The sequence below is a fragment of the Uranotaenia lowii genome, chromosome 2 (assembly GCF_029784155.1).
Source record: "Uranotaenia lowii strain MFRU-FL chromosome 2, ASM2978415v1, whole genome shotgun sequence".
NCBI classification, from domain to species: Eukaryota; Metazoa; Arthropoda; class Insecta; order Diptera; family Culicidae; genus Uranotaenia; species Uranotaenia lowii.
In genome coordinates this window covers 60,644,642-60,670,034 of record NC_073692.1, presented here as the reverse complement: position 1 = coordinate 60,670,034, position 25,393 = coordinate 60,644,642, and the positions used below count along the sequence as shown (strand labels likewise).

The 25,393-nt window shown below is 34.3% G+C and overlaps 1 protein-coding gene across 3 annotated transcripts in view; it reads left to right on the top strand.

Moving 5' to 3' along the window:
* Positions 1 to 16,437, top strand: part of LOC129747429 (peroxisomal acyl-coenzyme A oxidase 3-like) — a 49,814-nt gene extending 33,377 nt beyond the window's left edge. For all 3 annotated transcript variants that reach the window (XM_055741652.1, XM_055741651.1, XM_055741650.1), the window contains exons 2-7: positions 3,709 to 3,894; positions 3,957 to 4,274; positions 4,341 to 4,946; positions 5,019 to 5,493; positions 14,840 to 15,017; positions 15,076 to 16,437. In XM_055741652.1, the coding sequence (XP_055597627.1) occupies positions 3,760 to 3,894; positions 3,957 to 4,274; positions 4,341 to 4,946; positions 5,019 to 5,493; positions 14,840 to 15,017; positions 15,076 to 15,448 (2,085 nt within the window). In that variant the 5' untranslated portion in view covers positions 3,709 to 3,759 and the 3' untranslated portion in view covers positions 15,449 to 16,437. The remainder of the gene's footprint in view (positions 1 to 3,708; positions 3,895 to 3,956; positions 4,275 to 4,340; positions 4,947 to 5,018; positions 5,494 to 14,839; positions 15,018 to 15,075) is intronic.
* Positions 16,438 to 25,393: the final 8,956 nt, after the last annotated feature.

The window sequence follows — 25,393 nt, the reverse complement described above, 5'->3', positions numbered from 1 at the left end:
TCGAGTATCAACAAACATTTGCTTAGCGGATGTGCTTATGCTTATGCTTATTCTTATGATACATACACAGCCAGATCTTGTCAGCATCCCGGTGAGTAGTAAAAGTACATTTATTGGAAAGGTTTCCTAAATGGGCCTATCGGGTTAAATGACCCTACGGCTGTTTGATGAAATGGCAGACTAGACAGCTTATCTAACCAATGAATTTTGTGGGTGATACGCTTAGAACATAAAGCAAGAAAGAATTTTATGAATTCACGAACTCAAAAAAATTTAAAAAATCATACAAGGTTTTGATACATTTTGATGTAATATTTCTACTTTTAAAAATTATACGTAAAGAAGCTTAAAACAAAAACTAGGATGGTTTTTGTTTCTTACTCAAATGAACTTTAGAAATTAAACATATTTCAGCTTTTGTGGAGGTTTAATAATGATTATATAGTGGAATAATAGAGTGTTTATGTATGCCCCCATCATGTTTGTAAAATGCCTCCATCCTAAAATAACAGGTTAAATAGAATAAATAAATGATTTTTATCATTGAACCTTCAAATCTAAGCTCTGAATAACAGCTTAAGAGAGAATTGAAGATCTAAAAACAGATTTGATAAAGTTTTTTCTCATGGATGAACTGCCTCCATAGTATGGCAACCCTAACTTTTGTTTTATTCCATAAAATTATAATATTCTTAGATTTTTATAAAACTTCAGCTTTGTCGTACGGAAATTGTTACTTTCTAGCAGTTTCAATGAAATTATACGGAAATATTGCCCGAAAAACAGAAACTTTGTTCAAAACATAAATAGGCGCATTAAGCCCGCACGGTTTGAGGTTCGGCATTTTAGACAACACTTATAATAAAATCATTTTCTTGGAAACAGAAGAAAATTTTAACATAAAAATTACTCCAATGTATAGAAAACAGATGCCTGCATACGTGTATATAGTTTTTGTACTCATATTCGATGTGATATTTGATTAAATCCGTGTTCTGCTTAATAGGCGCATATACCCCGCTCCTCCCCTACTACGATTGGCGCGTTATAACGAGCGCATGGGCCGTGATAGAACATACCCATAAAAAGCATACCTTTGCGAGTTCAGTATGATTTTTTAGCATAAAATTATAGTTTAGATTCTCCTCTATCGATGTGTCAGAAAATATTGCCTTATTCGTTTTTCTCTGCTTGGTGACACCTTATTGAAAATGTTTTAAAATTTAGATCAAAATGACGAAAAACCTAAATTGTGAAATTATCACGACACAGGGGCATTTTAAGGAAAAATTCATACTTGCCATGACCAATCACAGCATTTAGAACAAATTGGTAATATTTTGCAGGCTTCAAATGTTTCAGATTCTTCAAAACAAAGGTGGCGCGTATTAGCCACATGGGGCGTTATATGAACTTTTCCCCTATGTATGTGTAGACCACAATGACGACAAGTCGGATCTTGACTAAAGTATGTAACATAGGTTAACTCGCCATCGATTGTTATATAGGAGGAAATTGCTTGTCGAAGAATCATCTTCAGCACTTTTGCACCAGTTTCAACATTGCTGTAGATGAAACTATCAGACCACACTACATTTCGAATATTTAACACTTCACCGTATTGTTTCATATGCTTAATGATTTGATCGTTTGTCACACATTCTGAAAGGTCATGTAACTTTACATCGACCGCACCTATTCCATTTTAAGGGAAAAACTGTAACGTTTTCCATCGATTTCGATAGAATGCATGACATCATGATTTTTCACTGTTTCTTGCGCAGTTTGAAGGTCCACAGTTTTGATGAAGTAACAATTGTTTGCAACACTTGGTTGGATTCTTAGGACTTTGTTCACTGGTGGTTGAAGTTTGCTAAAAGCAAACTCATGGATAGCTTCATAGCTAGGACGCTTTGGAAAGTTTGATAAATCAATTTTAAACGTATTTTCTCTCCCATGACTTGAAGCCATGGCTTCACGACGGATTTTAGTAGCACAAAGCTACTATAATACTTGGAAATAATACTCAGAACGAAATTAGTAAATGGCACGCGGCGCTTTCGTAAGACCTGATCACCATGGGAGATCAAGCGGAACTTGGCTATAATGAAAACAAATCACCCGGTATGGACTTCAGAAATTTGTGCAAAACTGAGTTTAGGCTATTTGCGCCATCTATTCCCGTGGTCCGATCCCCCAAAATTAGCACTGGACTTTTTGCTAGGCCTGGGATTCATTTTAGCTTTTCATAAGTTGGCTGATTTAGGCACTCTGGTTTCATTAACTAACTTTTATTAGATTGCAGGATTTTGAAATTATCATTTATTTTTCCTTTCCTTTGCAATTAAATATTGAAAAGATTCAGAAACATATTTCAACGTTTTTACAAATAAATATTTCCTAGGATTAGTTTTTTTCTTTAAATAATATTCACATCATCGCATTAACAAACTTCGAATAAAATTGATGTGCGCAGTGTTGCAAACCTTATCTGCTTATACGAGCCATTTAGATTCAATTCCCTTAATTTTTTGGGTATAAATGGATCGATTTCATCACCAAATCGCATTATTTGTTGATTTTTTATTTTACTAAACTAAGCATTATTTTTAAGATTATATTTTGATTTATTTCATGTAGCTGAACATAAAATTTCGTGAAGCGTTGTTTGCAAAACCCTGCTTAAAAAAGGCTCGTTGTGACGTCACGAAACTGAATCGCTCTAAAATAAATTTAAATCAACATTTGAAAAAAACCAAAAACATCTATTTGTTGGTTGTAATGCAACGATACTTTTCTGGAATTTTCATCAAATTTGTTCGAATAGAAGAGCAGAAAAATGCGATTTTGTAAAAAAAAACTGAAAAGTGGAAAAAGAGGCGCGTTGTGATGTCACGATTTATTTTGCTTATATCTTGATAACTATTTGTTCAATAAAAATATTTTTGATTTCAAATTGTAACGAATTAAGTTCTGATCTTAGGGGTATAATTTTTTTTCAAAGTGCGATATGAACGCTGGAATGGGTCATATATATTTTGATAAAATTTTATCAAAATATTGCAGCTTGGACTCAAAAATTTATATAAAAAAATTAAAAATCATTTTTTTGTTTTTTTTTTGGTTTGGTAAAAATATAGTGAATTAATTTGGGAAATACGGGCTTTTTTCCACAAAACCTGGATAATTTGCCCACAGTGGACCTTTCCTTCTGGGTAAAATCGGTCAATCTGACAAGATGGCACTAGATGCACTGTCTCATTTCAAAATTGGATCTATATATCTCGGCTCAGCGAGAAAAAGAATTCAAAAGATCGAACAATTTTATGCAATGAACGAATCCTCCTTTTTTCAAAACGGAATGTTCTCATTTAAGATCAGTGTTACTACGTCATTGAACATTTTCAACCATCTTTCGTGGCATTTTGAGAGATCCAGATAGTGCTGCTATAACAGGAACAAAGTTCAACGAAATTTAACGAAATCATTTTATTCCTAGACAGCTTCTAGTACCCGAAGCGTTTTAGCCTTCTAGGTCTTGATTTTTGAGATGGATTATGCTCAGGAAAGGATTAATTTTAGTGCTGAATTCTTCGGTTAGGTCGATATGTTTTGTGGCTATATATTGCCAAAATTTTTTTAAATCGTTTTTTAGTCGAAACCATAAAACTCATTATAAATATAAGGGTTTTTTTTTCGTATTTGCAGTTTAAAAGTGTGTAAAACAGCTCCCAGCTGTGAACCAGTAGCTCAACTAGGATGCCGCAGGATGACGACCGGAGTATAATACCGGATGTTCCGCGGGGACCCCTGTGCGAATATCGGAAGCGGGCCAAGTTCAACTGGAAGGACTTTAAGCTGGTGCTGGAGCATCCGGATCTGATCCGGATAAAGGTGAGATAAGTGTCTCTTTTGAACAATATTTCAATAACCAACTTTTTTTTTTTAAATTACAGTATAAGGTATGGAAAAAGTTGCAATCGGAACCGCTCTTCACACCGGTCAAATCGACCCTGTCGGTGGACCAACAGAAGGAACGGGCGGCAAAACAGGTTAATCGGGTGGCGGATCTGGAACTGGCCCCAGCTGAAGTCTACTCGATGGATTATAAGTATCGGGTGCGGTTTTTGATGAGCATCAATGAAGCTTTGCACGCGGTTTGTCCTAGCATGTCCGTTAAAATTGCCCTGGGAGTAGGTTTGTTTACCAACTCTCTGCTGGCCATGGGAACGGAACGGCACTCGGCCATCTACAACGCCGCCTGGAATCGGGAGGTGGGCTTAACCTTTCTCACATCTTAAACTCCACATGAATCATTAATCAAATTTAAAACATTTCAGATAATTACCTGCCTAGCTATTACTGAGGTCAGTCACGGAAGCAACACAAAAAGGTGTAGGACAACGGCAACGTACGATCCGAAAACGCAGGAGTTTGTTATCCACACACCGGACTTCGAAGCTGCCAAAGCTTGGGTAGGGAATCTGGGGAAAACGGGATCGATAGCACTGCTGTTTGCCATCCTATACACCGCCGATGGTCAAAACCATGGACCGCAGGGCTTTTTGGTTCCGATTCGGGATCCCAAAACGCTGGAACCCTATCCGGGAGTTATCGTGGGGGATATCGGGGAGAAAATCGGCTTGAACGGAATCGATAATGGGTTCGTCATGTTCAACAACTACCGGATACCGCGGGAAAATATGCTGAATAGAGCGGGTGATGTTACCCCGGAAGGAAGCTATGAGACCACCTTCACCGAACCGACAAAGATTTTGGGTGCCGTACTGGAGTCGTTTTCCGCTGGACGGTTGGGAATCATGCAGGAGTCCTCGAATACGCTCTCCCATGCCATGGTTATAGCTGTAAGGTACGCGGCTCTTAGGAAACAATTCGGACCGGAAAGGGATGGACCCGAACAATCCATCATAGAGTATCAACTTCACGTAAGAATAAGACTTTTTTATAAAACATCTCTCGATAATAACTTTAAAATATCTATCACCTACCTTTTACAGCAATGGCGTATCTTCCCGTACTTAGCAGCGGCCTGCATCCTGAAGGTTTCGGTGTTCTCGCTGACCGAGCTCTATCTGGAAACGGTTCAAAAATCACAAGCCGAATCCAACGGATTCGAGCTACTGTCGCAAATAGTTTCGGAAATCCATGCCCTCGTTTCGTCCTCGAAACCCCTAGTTACTTGGACGGCGCGAGATGCAATCCAGGAAGCGAGGGAAGCCTGTGGAGGTCATGGATATCTGAAGGCGGCCAACTTAGGAGAGTTACGCAACAATCACGATCCCAGTTGTACTTACGAGGGCGATAATAATGTGTTGGGGCAGCAGGGTTCCAACTGGTTGCTGAGGCAGTGGAAGAATTCGAAGGTGGAGAGCCCGGTTGGATCGGCTAATTTCATCGAACGAAGGGAGAGCATCTTGGGGAACAACTTCGAGAGTATGCTGAAGGCTGGCTGCGTTGTGGAGAGTACGGAATGTGAGTACCAAGGATTTCGTTAGTAATTAAGTAGGGTAGAATGGGAATACTTGATCCCCTTTTCTTATTTTCAGCGTATAATTCAAGTTTATATGCTCCAAAATTAGTAAGATACATGAACTCATAGATGAACTAGAAGCTTTACGTGATTTTAGTCTCATATATCTCTCTTTTAAAATTTTTTATGTTACAGGAGGCTTGATTCTTTACTAAAGGAGACTTGATCCTTAATTCTTGGTGCCCTGATCCTAGGCAAAAATCTAGTAAAATCCGAAGGCAAAGGTCCGTTGACTAATTTTTGCGATATAAGTTCTCATTTCCCAGTTCATAAGTATTAGTCAAAGAGAATTCTAAAAGTTTGTCTACTATCCTAGTTTTATTGCATACTTTAACAATGAAAGTACCGGAGAATAGGTTTACTTAGATCTATACACTTGTCAAAGGTGGCTCCTGATCATATCCCTTTTCCCCCATCCCTACAACAATTTTTTTTGCTAGGATGCAGAGGTGACCTCGGTCCTAAAGCATGAAGTTATAATCTGTCATCCCTTTCTCTCATTTTCCTATCTATCTATTGACTACTAGGACGTGGCCGGCGCCGTTATTGATGTGTAAAGAGAGAGCATCAGTTTTGTTCATTGTGAATGTGTTGTCAATCCCAGACACCATTCTTTTGACCTCTGGGCAAAATTGATGGCCTCGGTCAATCACGGAGTAGCAACCATTGGTGATGTAGAATTCATTCTACTGAGCCACACCAGCGGTTATGGAATTCGAAATGCTTTAGTACTATTATGATGGAACGAACTATGGAAAACAAGAAGTTTATATCATTTATATCCGAATTCATAACGGCATTTCGGTTTCAATGACTTAAGGTGGATGTGAGTAGTCAATCAAGCTAAGCTAAGCTAAGCTAAGCTATCCTAGTTTTATTGCATACTTTAAGGCGCAATTTTCTAGTTTTAAAATAGATACAGTATTTTGAGTCCTTTTTGTCAGATAATCACTGGATAAACATTAGTTATTGGACATATATTAGTAATTTCATGATAACCAATGATCACGGTCTATTCAGAAGAAAAATATATTTTTCGGGACTCTAGGATCAACTATACCCATAACTTACATTTTGGAAAACTTATTAAACAAATTGAGAGTACACTATTGTTTTGAAAATATGGCATTCATATTTACTTTAACGATTGACATATTGGAATAATATTTGTATTATAATTTTTTCATGTGGGAAACATTTTAAAATGATAAAAAGATCTTCCAATCACATTTTGTTAAATTTTTTCAAACAAAGTTCAATAACTCAAATTTTTTTTTTTTAATTGTTGAGATAACATCATTTTAGTTTTGTTCTATTCGGCACATTATCCTAGAACATTAGATATTTGTAAGACATTCATGTTTCGAGATATAGCGAAGGAATCAAGTTTCCCAAGGGATCAAGTATCCTCGTTCTCCCCTAATAGTTTCTTAAGAAGTCTATGATTTTATTCTATTTTGTTCTTCGATTACACCGTTTCAATGTCCTGAAGATGCATGTACTTCAATAAAATCTGCATTCTTTCTGTCGACCTATGGCCTCGGTCCTACAGGAATTGTCGCCAGTTCATGCCTAATGTGGGTATTTCTAAAGTTACCTAGTACAAAAACGATCGATCCTACTTCATTTCCTTCATGCTTCCTAATTTTTCTTTCACCTAACACAGCCTAAACATATAAGCATCCTAGAAAACTAAAGACTTTCGTCTTTAATTTTTCTTTTCAACGAAATGTTTGTTACATGTAAACATGCATTGCAGATATTACTACGGCTAGGCCAACCATGGGATGAATACTGCAAAAGATGCAGGAGCAAGGGAAGGAATAAAGCATGGAGATTTCTGTCAAATGTTTTATATAACGTTTATAAATATAATGAAATGTAAAAGTCTCAAACTGGGGGAAGGTTGAATCTCATCAAATAATTCATCATCGAGAGGATACATTTTTACTGATTCGGATACGTGCGTCTTTAGTAGGCAGGAGCAGAGCTTAGGGGCCGTTCACTAATTACGTAAGCACACAGGGGGGGGGGGGGGGGGGGGTTTGCATTTGCTTACGATCTCTTACTAGGGGGGTAGGGGGGGTTTCCAAAAATCTTACGTAAGAAATGTTACATTGATAATTCATCACAGTAATACGAAACAATAGTACAAATCGTACGAAACAAAAGTTTTTATAAAATTTATAGAGATCCAATTCAAACCAACATGCCACCAAAAACACTAAATCACCATATTTAAAAAGATAGTCGCTTTTCGGTTTTCATCATAATACTCTTTTTAATTTGAAATTTTTAGAAACAAAAGTAAGTGGCGCGTGTCACCACGATTTGAATCTTTTATATTTCGAAAGACTTCATCATGAAAACATCTTTAAAAATCAATATGAGGCGCTGTTGAAAATTAATTTCTAAACAGTTTTTTCAGTGATAGACACTAACAAATCTAAGTTTTACAATCGATTTACCAAAAAAACCCTAAAACTTTATCGCTTACCACTGAAACGAGTCGGAGCTTTTAGGTTATTTGACAACGTGATTGTCGTTTAACATATTTGCACCAATCCTAGTGGAATGAATGAATTTTTCTTTAGATTTATATGATTTTCAGGTCAAAAACATAACAATTTTTTATGTTATCTTGTGCCAACCTGATATTTCACTCTTTTTTAATCGAAATTTAGATTTTATATTGTTTATTCGATTGTGGAAATTTATTGAAGATTATTGTTACCCCGAACATGTTATGTCTTAAATAATGTTTTCTATAACCGTTTATGATATTTCATCTGTTGTTTTGTATACATTGTGCTTTTCAAATTAAGTTAACTGAAAAGTATTACTAAAAAGTGCTTTGGTTTGAAGGTTAGCTGTATGTTTGGATTTTTTTTTTAGTTTTCAAGTTATTTTTGATAAAACGTGTCAATTTCTCAAAGAATGAAAAACGTAAGATCTTACTAGGGTAAATCAACTTAATATCACTATAATATCAAGATATTTATCTTACTGCTGGGAGGGGAGGTTTTGAAAAATCTTACTTTGTCTTACCAGGGGAGGAGGGAGGGTTAAAAATTTCCAAAATCGTGCTTACGTAATTAGTGAACGGCCCCTTACTCTGTTTTGATACTGGGATGTATTTCAATCGAAACTTAAAAGGCTGATTTTCCTTTTTTTCACATTTTCTGGTATATGAAATATACACGGGATATTCCCACATTTATGTTTACCTTCGTGGTAATAATCAGCTGTATTCAATGTTCGAATAATCATTGGTTTTATACATTTTCTTTTGATGACAAAATTTTTGCTATAACATTTGTGCTTAAACAATGCATACATAAAGGAAAAAAAAGTTGAATTCTTAATTCAGGTGTGAGTTATTTTACAATATGGTTCTGTATTTATTTCATCCTAACATTCGAAAATAAGTCCAAAAAATTGCCAATTTTTTATAAAGTTTTAAAAGGGACCATTTAAATATTACGTAACGTGTTAGGGGGCGGGGGGGGTACATGGGGTTTAGCACTTTGTTACGGTCAGTGGATTCTGGATAGAAAATTTGGAACGAATGTGCTACGTAGGGGGGAGGGGGGTTGAAAATTATAAAAAAAAATATATTCAAAAAAAAAACTAAGAGATTAAGTTTGAAGTTCAAATCAGATTTGTTTTAGTCTTGTAAACTCGATTAAAATTTAAAGATTTTAGTTTGTGCTTTGTTTTTAAAAATTTATCATTTATAAAAAGAATCTTGCGAATATTTAAAAAAAAATTAAAATCGAGATTTTTCTAAGAAAAAAATTTTTTAAACGATCTCAAATTCAAATATGATCAAGCTTCTACTCAATATGCTCCTCGCCCTTTTCAACACCTTAGTAACTTTCTTCCTATGGTCTATCCGTCTATCATTCAAAATCTATAATATTCACGGATAAAGCCACTTTAATTAAAAAAAAATTACCTTATATTTGTAATTTCTTCTTATTTGATTTTCCAAACTGGATCTAAATGTATAAAAAATGGTTTTTAATCCAGAATTAAAATTAGAAAACTGGGATCTCTTCCAACTTGAATCCTTAACTTCTCACATTGATATTTTATTTTGATAAAAAAAACTAAACTTCGATTATAAATTCAAATTGAATTATTAATTTAAATTCCAAAGCTGAGTCCTGCCATTTGAATCTGAATTCCGAATTTGAGAACTATTTTAAAATCTCATTTCCAGATAATAATTTCATTGAATTATGATCCAAAATGCGAAATATGTATCAGAGCCATTAGCCAGAAATCCTTCATTAGAATTTTGAATTTTTGGATTCTCAATAAAAATTGCAAATGATGGGACTGTTTCGAATTTTCCATTCTGGATTATAATTATGAAACATTCTCAACACATCTTATCTATCTAGGTTTACCAAGTTTTGATTGATTAATATTATTGAGTTATTCAGATATAATATCGTAGGTATTTTAAAACTAAAGAGTTATTCTTTTAAGTGTATCACACTCGCAGAAAAGCAGCTACAAAATATCTCGAATTTAGTCCTCAATATGATAAGTTCCGATTGTGCTTAAGAATTTGAAGAAAAAATTTCAAATTCATATCGTAAAAAAGGTTTAGAATAAAAAAAAAAATTCTTTTCATATTCCGGTATGGTGTGTTTCGCATCTAGTTTAAGTTTGAAATGCAAAACCTAGATTCAAATCAGGATTTCATCCAATTGATGATCCAAACTGAAATTCATGATCAATAAACTGGATGCAGAAACCAACATCTGATCACACATCAAATTTAAATGTTTATAAGGAAATTTGAAATTACAAAATCTATGAATGAATCTAACCTAAACTTTACTGAAACCCTATAAAATTACTTTACTCATTCATGTTTTTTTCATAAAAATCATGAAGAGAAACACCTGAAAAAGAAATTTTCTATTGAAACAAATCAGTTAATTTTAAATAATATTTTAAGATCCATAAAAATCGTTCATGATCAAATCATTTTGATAAAATTTGCACAAAAATGTTGGACGCAAAATACATAATGCTTAATTTTGATTATTATTTGATTTTGCGAATGAAGTGAAAAAAAATCGTGCTGAATAGAGGCAATCTGACAAGCTTAGTCTAATCTTATTATAACTCGGTATTCGGTCCTAAGTATCTGTCAACAAGTATGAAACGTTTTGAAAAACTGTAGTAGAATTGTGGACTAGGGATAAAATTGTAAGGTTTTAGCTTCAGTTTTGAATCGAGATTATTATTCTTCAATCATTTAGGTCGTTTATCAAATTTTGATTAAAAATTTGAAATTTTGAGTTTAGTGAAGAAAATTTTGACCGCAAACCCCCTAAACCTACGGTTATGTACCGAAGTATTATGCTTCTGCAACTTAATTCATTGATCTGTTCTTGAATTTCAGGTTAAGAAACAAAATTTTCAATTTGAATTGTACTGAAACAAATACAATAGCAACAAATAAGTTTTGAAGAAAGTGTAAAATCAGTTTTTTTCTTCATGTAGGTACCTAAATAAATGTAAATGATATTGATTTATAATAAAAAAAAACATGAAATTAAGCAATGAAGGGTTAATTTAGTGAAGAGTATTTATCAATTGCAATTGAAATAGCCAAACTTTCAGATGTAGAGTATCAAACCTTGAACTGGATTTAAACTTAAAATTTCAAAATTATTTTGTGGATGAGCTGAATGCAGTTTCGGCGATATAATTGGTGTAGATCTTGGAATCTAGCAGTATAAGTCAAAAGTCATCGAAAGCTCTTTCGAATGCTTGATGCATTGCCTTGTTGTCGAAAAAATAATCGGTTGATAACGAGAAAGTATCAATCCACAAGGGAAATAATAAAACATAGACAAACTGATTTTGAAAAATTTTTGCGTCCTTTACTCGAATTTTTTTCTGCCAGATTTTTTGTCAGAAAACTAATTGGTTTAAAGTTTAATCGATCAATGATATCTGATGAACAACAAATAATTATTTCGAATCTATAAATTATCTTTTATTCATTCTTCGATGCAGATATTAGGGAAGAATGCCACTAAGTGGCAAATTCCCGAAAAAACGATACAGATTTTGTTCCAACAACGATTTGAAAAAAATAAATTTAACCTTTTTTTCAAATTCTATAATTTTGTCGTCCAGAAGTCACGGTAAATTACTCACCGTCTTCAGAAAAATTGATCATGAAGTTAGAACCTTTTTTTTCTAAATCTTTTTGAGTGCACAGTACTTTTGCTAAAAAGTTTCTGTTTGGAAGTGATAGATCTCAAACGAAATTAAATCTAATTGGATCTAATTTTTATTTTTTTTATTTCTTAATATTTGTTAGTTTAAAGTTTCATAATTCATATTCGAATGATGTAAAATGGAAGGAGAGATAAATTCGTGCAAGAGTATCTTTACTGTGAGTCAAAAACTCAATTGTTATTTTGCAATCTAATTATAAGTTCCTTGTAAACGCAAGTGAGAATAAATAGTACTGCATTCGATTTTGGAATGAGTTAGACCTCACTTTGTAAAGATTTAAAATTGTCAATAAACCAACTGTAGAAAAAAGAAAAAAAACAGAATTGGAAATTCTAATTTATATTTGAATTTCAGATTCGTCTTAGCTTTTAATTCTTGAAGTAAAGTTTTATTATAATTTTTCGTCCCGATTCCTACGGTTTTTAAGATATTTTGAACCACAAAAAAAACCTAATGAGGAACTTTCGTTGCCGAATCTTCCTTGAAAATAGATTTCATGCGGTCTCAACATGTTGTATATTACGATTGAATTTATTTTGTGAAATATTGGTGTCAAACAGAAAGATAAGAAGGTACCAAATACTGTCAATTAAAGTCACACGTTTCTTTAGCGCCTATTGGAAAACTGATCACTCCAATGGAGAATGTGACTACAATTTAAATTTCTTGTAAACGCAATGTGATTTAACACTTTAAGTCCAAAGGTATTTTTTCACTTCTTAGAATGATCAAGATTTGAAATCCATCAAACATGATAGTAATTTCTGAAAATTGAAGGAAATTTCCAATTTTATGATTCAGTATATATGTATATAGTTTGAGAAATTTTATTGTTTTCTTCTATCTGACCGAATAAAAAAAGGCTGAATGGTAAAGGCAATCAATGTATGACTTCAGAAAAAAAATATTCAAGTATTTCAGTGTTACAACAATATTCACTACCCTATTTTTTTTTCAAAGCACTATGAAGAATTAATAAGCTCAGACTTTTAAACAAAAACAAAATTTATCAAAATTTGCTCATGTAAATTTAGGCATATGAGGGTTGTTAGTGATAATCCCGATCAACCCCCCCCCCCCCCCTCCCCCCTTCCTCATAGGACTGCACCTGCCTGCTCAAAAATTTTTGTTTTGGAGGCTTAATAAAAAAAATTAAATAGATTTTTTTTTATGATTTGCCAAACAAAGTGAAAAAATTCGGGCAAAATCCGGGAATTTTTCAATGCAATCCGGGCAAGTGGGCCAGGCCGGACTGTTCCCAAATTTTGTATCAAATATCCGGGCAATCGGGCAACCTTAGGTATAACTCTGTGCTGTGTTAAACTGATGCTATAGCGTAGGTGGGCAAAATGCTGAGAAAATGCAAATGGCGTTCGAATGAGGTGCAATCATGCGGAAAAAATCGATTTTTGTATGGCTTCATTTTTCTGCCAAGACACTAAATTTGGCTTATGTTGATATTCGTTTAAGGGGATCTCTCGAGTTGAATTTTCTACATGACTTTTTTTTTATTTTTCGACTGAAGATGACCTGTAAACTCTTGACATCCATGGCTCGGACATGGCTTGTGGACCTATCAGGCCCGCGTTAAATCTAAAAAAAAAGGCTCTATTTGAATGAAATTCCTGGCAACAGGTGCCCTAAATTTGCATTAATTGAACATCCATCAATGCTAATGTGCTTCGGCCTAATGCCACTATAGTGCTTACATAGTGCATAAAAGCATTAAAGCAAGCTTGTGTGATGCCAATTTAATGCTTAGAAAATATAGCATTTGTCATTCTGATTTAGAGCTATGTTGCATTTCAAAAGCATTGTGCAAAGCTGTCAAATGCTACACAGCAAAAATTATTTCATGTAAAATTACGCAAATGTCCTATAACAAATAGGAGCAGGGCATTTGCCGTAATTTTACAGGTCGAAAACATGATTACGTGACATTTAATTTTCAGTGTACAACTTTTTTACAGGACATTTGCTGAAATAATAAATGAATCTTCGTAAACTTTCAAGGAAAACAATTTAAAATTGCTGTTTTCAGTGACACGTAATAGTCAAAATTTTTCTCTGTGTAGTTACATTTCAAAAGAGTGGAATAATTCTAATATGATGCAGCATCGAACTCGAAATGCTGTTATAATGCAAAATTGTACTTTATGTGCTGTTATAGTGTACTTTAGCACTGAAATGCTGATATAAAGCTATAAAAATGCATGTCTCGACCCTATGCTAATCGTTTTCGTACTTTTTGACGCAAATTCCTGTCGTTGAGGCTTGCAGCATAGCGATGTAACTAAGTACTGCGTCCTTTTGGTTGGGCTTTTCCATCAAAATCAGGGAGTCAATTAGACCACTCCTGATAACGTAAACTGCTGTAAGTGATAGTAAATATAAATTTTCGCTATGAATATGAGAGGGCAATAATTTCTCTGAATCCTCTGCTGTTTCCAATGATGATCAAGATAACTGAATCAAATTTGTTTCCTTTCCTTGGGTTCAAATTCAAAGCACATTGTTCGTGAATAAAAATAATAAATAAATTTAAACAAACCTAAGAGAAAATGCACATAGAGAACTGACTGAGGGTTTCTTGCAACTATTATTAATGCTATTATCTCAGCTCTCAGCAATTTCTCAGCACGTCTATTTCATTGTTAGCCTTGTTTGTGAGGATAAATATATCTAAGGTTTCTATATTCAAAGCCTAATGAATTACCAAAAAAGTTTTGGTAACTCTGTGTCCAATATAAAGCATTGAAAAAATGGACCTGAGCTTCGGTTTGAGCGGTCGTCAAACGTTCAACGAGCTTCAATGTGTACACGATATTCAAGAGTAAATTATTCGCACAGGTATCAATTTCAATAGCATTCGTCAACTTTCTGAATGGATTCAACTTCATTTTTGTTTGGGAAATCTAAGTCGATGTTCGTTTTTTCAAATCCATTTGCTCTTATAATTATTCATACATATTTCAAACTCATTTATTAAATTATTTATACTCCTTTCTTCATTAGTCATAACGCATTGCTTTGAATGGCTAATGTGCTGGCTGCTGACATCGACCGAGAAGCAGATCGATGCCTCCAGTGCCAATGGATCGGATCGTTTCACGGCCCGCAACGAATCCCAGGTGTACCGTGCCCGGGACCTCACCAGAGCCTATGCCGAGTACTATGCGATGATCAGCTTTGGGTAACATTTTCTTCAAAAGTGCAGTAGAAATATTTTATCAACTTGTTTTTTTTTGCAGAAAACGTTGCGCGAGAGGTGATTTTCCGGAGGAACTTCGACCTGTTCTGAACAGTGTGTATCTGATCTACGGAATGTGGTGCATTGATCGACATTTGGCATCGTTCTATGCCGGTGGATTTGCTAATGGACCACGTTTTGCCGATGCCATAAGGAACACCCTACTGACAGAATGTGGTCGGTTCAAGGATTCTGCAGTGGCTATTGCGGATGCCCTGGCACCTCCGGATTGGGTTCTGAACTCAGTGCTGGGTAAATCGGACGGACGTCTGTACGAGAACATTCAAACCGAATTCATGACCAATCCTGGAGCGCTGGAAAAGGCCTCCTGGTGGAAGGACATCATTCCTACCAAGATGAAATCCAAACTGTAGTGACTCAACTTCAAAGCAGCCACTTTAATCAGATGTAGTAGAAACCTAAACTTTTTACGGGTCACAAAGAGTATATCAACGGTGAACATAAGAATACCAAACCCATAGGTGTATCCTATCGTGTAGGAGTGTGCAATCAACCCCGGTTGTGTTAGTTATCAACGTTCGTACCTCGTCTGTAAAACCTACGTCATCTACGAAAAACTTAAACCGGAAAGCGAAACAAGCACAAAACGTTAAAAAAACCAGATACAGGCCACCGTTTCTCCAAGGAACATTCTAGGAACGTCTGAACTTATACCAACGTAATGTATTTTTTGTCCGAAAAAAAAAAACAGACTTAAACAATCAAACCCCGAATCCAGATTCGTGAAATCAAGCAAAATGTGTCTTATCTTACAAACCTAGATATTTATATTGATTGTCATTAGTGTTTTTTATCCCAGAATCTAGAAGAAGTAGAAACAACTCGCTTATCGAGTCGAATTTCCGAACGCGTTATATTATCACCTAAAGAAGAAAGTGTACGTGTTGTGTGACATGTTTAAGATGTTTGTTTTATCGTTTCGCCTAAGATATTTAGAAGAAATTTACTATCTACCGATTGAACCTATCTGTTGAAAAGAATCTACATATTATTCTACACACCAAGTGAACTCTATCCTTCGAAATTTCCGTCGTAGCGGAAATTTTAAGTTTATGAAATATATATATTTTAACCAATAATCTCTCGAGTCAAGATTGATATCTTCGTTAAATGTTACCGTTCAATGTTTATGAAACCCGCAAAAAAAACACGGCGAATGCTGAAAAAAAACTTCTACTGCTTGGCTACAAGTTGTGAGTTTGATAAGAAGAAAATCAGATCGGAAACGAACCACCATGCTACAACTTATCGTAGATAATACTGGAACAGTATCCCCCCGTTTGTTGTATTTCTTAGTTAGTCTAACGAGTACTAAACAATAAACGAACTATCATGGAGCATTTATCTGACCGTTCAATTATCTGTTGGTAATGGAAAGAACATTCCTTGATTCAGAATAATATTTAGGGGAGAATGAGGATACTTGATTCCTTAATTATATCTCGAAACTGGAATGTCTTACAAAGATCAAATGTTCTAGCAAAATGTGCCAAAATGAGCAAAATAACAATGCTTGTAGTTTGAAAAATTTTAACAAAATAATTGTTTGAGTAATTGAACTTTGTTTGAAAAATTTCACAAAATGTAACTTGAAGATCTTTTTTCATCACTTTAGAATGTTCCTTACATGGGAAAATTATAAAAAAAAATATTTGTTCCAATGTATCAATCGTTCGAGCGTAAAATGAACTTCATAATGCCATATTTTCACGGCAATGGAAAACTCTCGACTTTTTTCAGAAAAAGTTTTCTAAAATGTTGATTATGGGTACTATTGATCCCCTAGAGTTGGGTACAATTGATCCCCCTTCCAAACGGCATATTCTTCTTCTGAATTGATCGTTATGATTGCTGATTACGAAATTAATAATATTTATCCAAAAACTTATATTTATCAAACAACTGTCTGAAGAAAAGAGCAAAAATTATTAATTTTCTCTTAATTATAAAAAATAGCGCCTTTAAGTATGCAATGTTTTTAGCGTTGAAACAAAGTTATAGAATTTTCTTCTTATGTCTGCTATAAATTGTAAAATGAGAACAAACATGACTAAATAGTCAATTAACATTCTATCTTGGGGTTTTGTTTGATTTTTATACAAGGATGAGGGCTTCCTGAATAAAAGATCAAGTCTCGTTCAATAGGGGATCATGTCTCCCCTAACTTCAGAAAAATCGCAATTTTTTTACTCCCACGAAAATGCTTCTAGTTCATCAGCGGGTTCAAGTATCGTTCTAATTTTTGGAGCATAGAAACTTGAAGTTACAAGCTGTCAGAAAATGTCAAAGACGGCGAGTTGCTAAATTTTTATCAAAAAGATATGGTGAAAATAAGAAAAGGGGATCAAGTATCCCCACTCTCCCCTATTTAAAACGTTATTGAAGAGGCGGGTTAAATGCGCATACTAAGGAGAATACTTGTTTTCTCTTGTATTCCAATAGATAAAGTACGCACTTGCTATAAAAATTTTCAATTCCCTGTATCTTTTTTCTCATAAGGAATTTCAATTTATATTCTGATTATATTCTGATGAATTGTAGTATTTTTAATAAACTAACGACAAGTGAAAAAATGGTCTAAAAATACGTTCTTTACACTTAAGCGTAGTTGTAGTCAGTCAGTTTTCGCCTGGACAAAATATACATGCACTCTTTATAACCTTAACAGATCGCTATTTCTCTGCATAGAACGTTTTTCAGGCTTCTAATCAGTCAAAAAGGATTCAATTCTCAGAGAAACGCCTCGGAACTTATATGGTTATCCTTTTCAATGCACGATTAAATCAACTAATATGGTGGGAAAGCAAGTTTCCGTAGATATTCGTAAACTTCAAGCTAACACTGCCAAGAAGTTTTTCTTTCAAAGCAAAATTTGTTGAAAATACTTTTAAAATTATCCAGGAAAACGGATTAAAACCGTTGCCATTCAGCACGAACAAGCGAGTAAGCAATGAAGTGTACAATCAGAAATTTAACTGCTGAATAATTTGTCTCAATTTTCAAAACGTTAATTTTAGAGCTTATTATCATTTCCCATAAATTTATTTAAAGATTATTGATGTCTGGAACAAGCACCTAACCTCACACTATTATACTGCACTTTGAGTGCTTCGACTTGTTTCGAATGTTCTTTATCCGAAAATTTCTCGACAGATGTCGTGACTCCTGCTCGTCTTTTGACGCCTAAGAGCTCAAATTTACTATTGTGGCTTCAGATAAGGTGTGTCTAGAGTTCTATGAGCTTATAAATACATTTTAAGCAAATTTGAGGTGTTTGAGGCGTCTGAAATAAAAAGCAGCCAAAATTGTATGCTGAATGCTAAGTAATCAAATCTGTCAATATATGAAACCAAAGGTTTTCGTTGTACAAATCCATTCTATTACTCCGATTTCAGTTACCTTTTTCTTATAAAATGTTCATTAACATTATGATCAGTATTTTTAAGAATCATCCAGACAGTACAAACATATACTTTTAGCCTCCGGTTTTTAGCCTCTGGCTCATAACTCTTATTCCTGGCTCATTTCAATCGTATTTTCAATCAATTTTTCTTTCAATAACAAATTCTGAAGGAGTTTAGCTTGCAGTTTACGAAAATCTACGGAAACTTGCTTTTTCACCATCTTATCGGATTATGATAAATAAAACCCTTTGTTTAGACGGCTTTTTCAGGAAATTGAAGCCTTTTTGATTTATGAAGAAGACGGAACAGTTCTCTAAGCACTAAGCAGAGAAATAGCGATCTGTAAAGGTTATTTAGAGTGCGTACTTTAGATGTCCCCGCGAAAACTAACTTCGTTTACAAACTACGCGTAAGTTTGAAGAACGTCTTATTTTTTTGAAAAAAAATTTCCACCAGTCTTCAGTGGATTAAAAATACAGACCCCGTTCGATTTTGGCAACACGCCCGAACATTTTGTGTTGCCAAAACCAAACGGTTTTTTTTCAACTTTTTTTTTGTGCATTTATTAACAAAAAAACTATTAACATTAATTTAAGTCAATTTTTGACAATTTTTTGTTTTTTTTTTCAATATTTCTCATTATGTTTTGATGCATTAAGACCTTTTCTTATTTTGATTATAATGTTTATTTTTTGTCATTTTTGCTAGTTGTGTCATTCTCGATCAGTTTTTAGTTATTTTGTGCCAATTTAATCTTTTGTGTATGTTTGTTTTTGAATATTATGAAATTTTCATTATTTTTGTTATATAATTGTTTTAAAATTCTTCTATTTTTATTGGACCCTATTACATAAGATGAGTCACGAGTCATTTTACTCGAGTGAGCCATTTTGGTATTATTTACAGTTGTCGAATCGAGTCGAACTTCAGTCGAGTAGCTTGACTGAGTCGACGGCGACAACTTCAACACTCAAATTAATTTGATCAGTTTAACTCAACTACCGTAATACGACATTTCGCTCGACTCGACAGTGACTGGAGTCAAGTCGATTTACTCGACTCGTTTTATGTAATAGGGTTGAATTTCATCACCATGTGATGTGAGAATATAGAAAAATTATTATGGTGTATGTCTGAATTATATTGGTCCTGTTGTAGCGAGTACGATAAGGTAATGTCGACCCAAAAAACTGATCGATTTTGACACATGTGCCAAAATCGAATGTTGCAAAGAACATTACTAATATGTACTACAATATATCAAAATATTTTGAAGTGATATTCCTATTGTGAAAAAAATATACGTGGTTTGTGCTGTCTGTTTTGCCGAATGTTGCCAAAATATACAATTTTTCTATAGAAATTTATTTTATTTAATTTTCCTTCAGTGCCAAATTCAAATTTTATTTCTTTAATTTAAATCAAATCCTTATTTATCTTCATCTCATATCTACATTCCTTCTTCAAATATTCAGAGACTTGTGTAAAATTTCCAGTGCTCTCTTTTAAAGAAGCCGTTAAAAATGAAGAAAAACAGTGCCATCTATTGCTTGATTTGTAGCTTTTGAACGGCGCAATAGATTGCACTGTTTCTAGGTAGTTTATTTTTTTTTTTTTTTTATTACACATGGTTTAATTAAGGCATTTTACTTATAAAGTTTTTATGTGCCAGGAGTATAGGTAGCTCTTTTGAAAGTGAAAATTTTTCGAAAGGACGCAATGGTGTTTGAACTTATCTATATTTATAAAAATGAATTTCTGCCTGTCTGTCTGTTCGAAAACTATTGAACCGATTTACAGGAAACTTGCAGGTGGGAGTATTGAAGGCCGGGGAAGGTTCCTATAATAGTTTTGAACCCCTACCTCTCACTGGAAGGGGAGGGGGTCTATCAAATAAAAGCAACATGTGTCCATAACTCGAGAACTGATCATGCAAATGGAACAAAATTTGGCATAGGAGTGTATTTGGTTACGAGAAATGTTCCAAAAATGGTTTGGTAGTCCCGCCTTCCAATGAGGAAAAAAGAAGAGGCTCCCATACAATTTTTCGCTCAATTCGAGAACTAATCAAGCAAACGGAACCAAATTGGGCATGCTAGGGTATATGGGTAGAAAGACTATTTTAAAGATGGTTTCAGTGTGAAGATAGAAAAAAGGGAGAGGCCTCCCATACAATTTTTCGCAAAATTCTAGAAATACAATTAGATGCAAAATTTCAAATGCTATCATTTAAACAAACTGAATCAACTTTTGAAGTGCTTCATTCTTGGAAGAGCGCAATAGTATATGATCTCAAAAATAAATAAACCAACATCGTAGTAAAACGGACGGCTTCAATATATTCACAACAAGGTAAATTTATCTGATTCATTTTACCTTGATTCTTTTTACTAAAGAGACTTACTAACAACTTTGAACAAACAAGACGAATCAATTTAATATTTTATCCAGTTGAGATTAAAATTAACAATCCAACGAATCAATACCGATTTTAGGCTTCTTTGAGCAGGCATTATCACGCATCATATCTGTTTCTATTAAGTGCTTCCTGCTAGTTTGAAGCAATACGAAAATCAGCCTCAAGCTCAAAATTTTCATTACGCAAATCATAAATATGTTACGAATTTGCTCAAAACTCTTCGAATAGTAGTACGACCTTTTCATACCTGACAAATAATTTTTTATATTGTTTTGTTAACATTGCCCTTTCTTTTTGATAGTTATTTGTGGTGTCCTTGGAGTCATCTGGTGGCTCAACCAAAAACATAAAATTAATTCAAAACGGTCGTCGGAAATTTTCACACTTTTCAAGGCTTAGCTTGTACATCTGTTTATCTGTGTTCTAACCACTATTCTCAAAAAAAGAAACTTAGTATTTATCGATTTTTGTTTTTCTCTTAATTTAAGTTTTTCATATAAACTTCATTTAAGTTTTTCATTCACGCAGAGAAAACTAGTGCATTGAATCAAAAGAAATACATTTTTGAATCAAGGTTCTTTGAATCTAAATCTTATTCCTTTGATTAATAAAAAATGTTTTTATCGAAACGAAAGAAAATTTATTTCAAATTTATATAAAAAAAATCGAACAAACTTTCCAAAATCTGGACCAGGAAGAAATGCAGTGACAAAACCTGTTTTGTAAGATGAATAAAAATATTTGTAAAATAAAATTATCGTTATTTTTCGTAAGAAACTGATTTCAAATTAAAATTATAAGAACTTGGAAATGAAGGAAAAATGTATGGCATCAAACGAAAATGCTGTAGATTCAAGGGATTCAAAATTTTGAATCAATGTATTTCAAATTTTGAATCAAAGAACATTTTTTGATTCAAAGGAATGTGAAGGGATGAATCACCCGCGAAGTTGAAAATTTGAAGAAAAAGAATTGTATTTGAATCTCAGTAATTTTTATTTATCCCAAAATCAAAGGAAAAAATCCATTGTTTAGTGGTACTTTCCTTTGAAACTAATTTTTTTTTTGCGTGTTCCTTAGAAAAAACGATTGTTTTTTCCCAAATATCCTAAATCTTAAATCCACATCCCATTTTTAGCTAAATCATTTCAAATCTGTACTTCTCCTGCCGCTTTCTCTTTGTTTACCAGAGCTGGAACATAAACAAACATTCGTATTAGCAGCCTTCAAAATCTGCGCTCCTTGAGCCAATCCGTCTTTTCGCCGGTGACCAAATCATAAACAAACAATCGTTGCACAGGTTAGAAAATCTGCGCTCCTTGTGCTTATTCTACCAACTACGCCATTTTCGGGATTTGACGATTCTTACGAACTCAACTCAGAGATTCACTCAGCCACGTAAGTGGCTCACAAGAATCAGGATATATTTGTAGTTCTTTACGAACACTACCTTACTGAAAGGCCTCAGCCCTAATCTCTATACAAGAATTAAAAGTTTTTACTAAGACAAAATTTCCTTTTTCGCCCCTTCGAGAATCCAGTTGGGTTTTCAAAGTTTTGATTTTGAATCCTCCCAATGGAGCCAGTTCAAATTATTCAATATTCGAAATGATTTTTTATAACCTCATCTGAAAATCATTGTGAAAAAAAAATTTAATAGCAAATTCCACAATGTTTTGAACGGGGCCCGGACATTCGGCCGAAGGCCGATAGGCCGATAGAAGTTAGGCCGAAGGTCGCTAGGCCGAATGGGTTAAAAGGCCGAAGAATGTTCGGCCGAATAGGACAATAGGCCGAATGGGACATTAGGCCGAAGGTTATTTAGCCGAGTATTATAAGGCCGAATGGTCATCAGGCCGAATGGACGATAGGCCGAATGGTCGCTAGGCTGAATGGTCGTAAGGCCGAATGGTTATTTGGCCGAATGGTCATTAGGCCGAATGGTCATTTGGCCGAATGGTCACTAGGCCGAATGGTCATTTGGCCGAATGGTCATTAGGACGAATGGTCGTAAGGCCGAATGATCGTAAGGCCCAATGGTCGTAAGGCCGAATGGCCGCAAGGCCGAATGAATGCTAAGCCGATAGGTAGTTTGGCCGGATGGTCACTAGGCCGAATGTTTGCCAGGCCGATAAGAAATATTAACACTTGTTTGCATTTTGGAGCGAATGGTAGTTAGGCCGAATGGACGATAGGTCGATTGTTCGTATGGCCGAATGGTCATTGGACCGAATAGTCATCAGGCCGAATAAATGCAAGGCCGACCATTCGGCTTATCGTCTGTTTGGTCTTACGACCATTCGGCCTAATGAACATTCGGTCTTACGAACATCAGGCCTATCGTTCATTCGGCCAAACGGAGTCATGGAGTAAAACAATAAAATAGATAAATAAAATTAGAACAATCTGACGGAACGATTAGTTTTTAAGAAGAAGAAAAAGAAATGAAATATGTACGCCATATTAAAAGATTGTTATCTTACGTGGTGACCATTCGGCCTTATGGTCATTCGGCCTTATGACCATTCGGCCAAATGACCATTCGGCCTAACGGCCATTCGGCCTGATGACCATTCGGCCTAATAACCATTCGGCCTTATGATCTTTCGGCCTAATGACCGTTCGGCCTAGTGACCATTCGGCCGAACATCCTTTCGGCCTTGCGTCCTTTCGGCCTAATAGCCTTCGGCTGGTTAACCGGCGGCCGAATAACCCATTCGGCCTAGTGGCCTATTCGGCCAGATAACCCATTCGGCCTAACGTCCATCGGCCGAATGACCTTCGGCCGAATGGCTTTCGGCCTCATGACTTTCGGCCGAATGACCCAGCCTCGTTTTGAACAGTCCTGTTCATATCTCAGTTCAAATAATAAAATTAACGTAAAATGTATACATTAGGCCGCTACAAACTTTGTATGAAAATATTAAATTTATACATTTTTACACTTCCCATAACTTTTTTGGGTTGTTTTTACTGCCACAAACAGCATTCAAATGTTGTATGAAAATTTCTATGGGAAAACAAAATTTTTCATTTAAAAATCGCCAGAAATGTACTGAAAGTTAAAAAACAATGTATCTTTGAATTTTAAATATTTATTGACTCTTGCAGTATTTTTCATGAAATTCAACTTATAACCTAACTTTTACCTCAGATATTTATTCGATGTTATGCAAAAAAATATTTCAAAATATTTTTTTTTTTTAAATTTTTTACATTTTTAACTAATCATTCAAAAGCTGTTTAACCGTAGGTTGCAAGTGAAAAATGTCAAAAAAACTGCTTTGCATAGCCAATGAGTTTTTTGACTTATTTAATCTTGACACAACCATTACTTGAAATTTATGATCTCTTGCCAGTTGAATCTAAAATTTGTTAAATAATTGTCTTTGGTTATAACTTTTCCATGAAAAACTTAACTTCTTGGCATTTTTAGCAGAAAAATAAGCTTAAATAGAAGCAAATTCAATAATTAAAGACAAATTTCATTTCATGCTTATTTGATAGCAATATTTTCGTATTATTTATTTAAAAACAGTTAAAACTGTTGATAAGCATACGTCAATGCAAAAATTTTTGCATAACTCACATATCATGTTCTCTTTTGCATAAAACATAGTTTGGGAAGCTATTTCATGGTAATTTTTCGTCCATATGATATTTTTTTATGAAATCAGTAGGTATGCGTATGAAGCTTTCTTATTTTTGCTTAATTCCAATTTGTTGATTTTTTTTTATTTCCATCTGAATTGGAAACAAAAACCACAAAAAAATTTGTTTAAAGATTCTGTACAAATGATCTTTAAAGTTCAATATCAATATCAATTACATCAAAATGTAGCAAAACCATGTTTTAATTTTTTAATTTTTTGGACTTAGTATCTTTGTATTTAATTAAAATTTTCAAATACCATGTGATCAAAACGTATTTCCCTTAAACTAGACTTATAAGATAAGTAGATTTATCGGCCGTTTTGTCAGATGTATGTGCATATATATTACAAAATATGCGCATTTAGGAACACTTCTCCCTACATTTTGATACCTGATATTATTTTCATTTTGTTTTGTACTAGGACCCTGAAGTTTTGACCTAAAATCTTCATTGCTGAATTGATCTTGATCTCTCCGGAATACCTAGCAGAGGTTGTAGTGTGCTACCAAGGAACTTGCTGAATCCAGTAGCCGGCCGATTGAGCTCGACTTGTACGCAAACTGGAACCTATTTCGTCACGATATGAGGAACTTGGGAAGTTGTTTGCCGGCTTATTATTGGTTCCTCCTCCGGGACCAACAGATCTGTTGGCTTAATTAGGAATAATCAATGTCAAAGCATCCTTTACTTCATTATACCAGGAAAATCTGGCTAGAGTTCAAAATAAAATTCTGGAAAGGACTTTATTCCATAATTTTCTTCAAGGATAGAAAACAAAACATGGAATGAGTAACTCATAAAATATTTTATTTTATTTCCG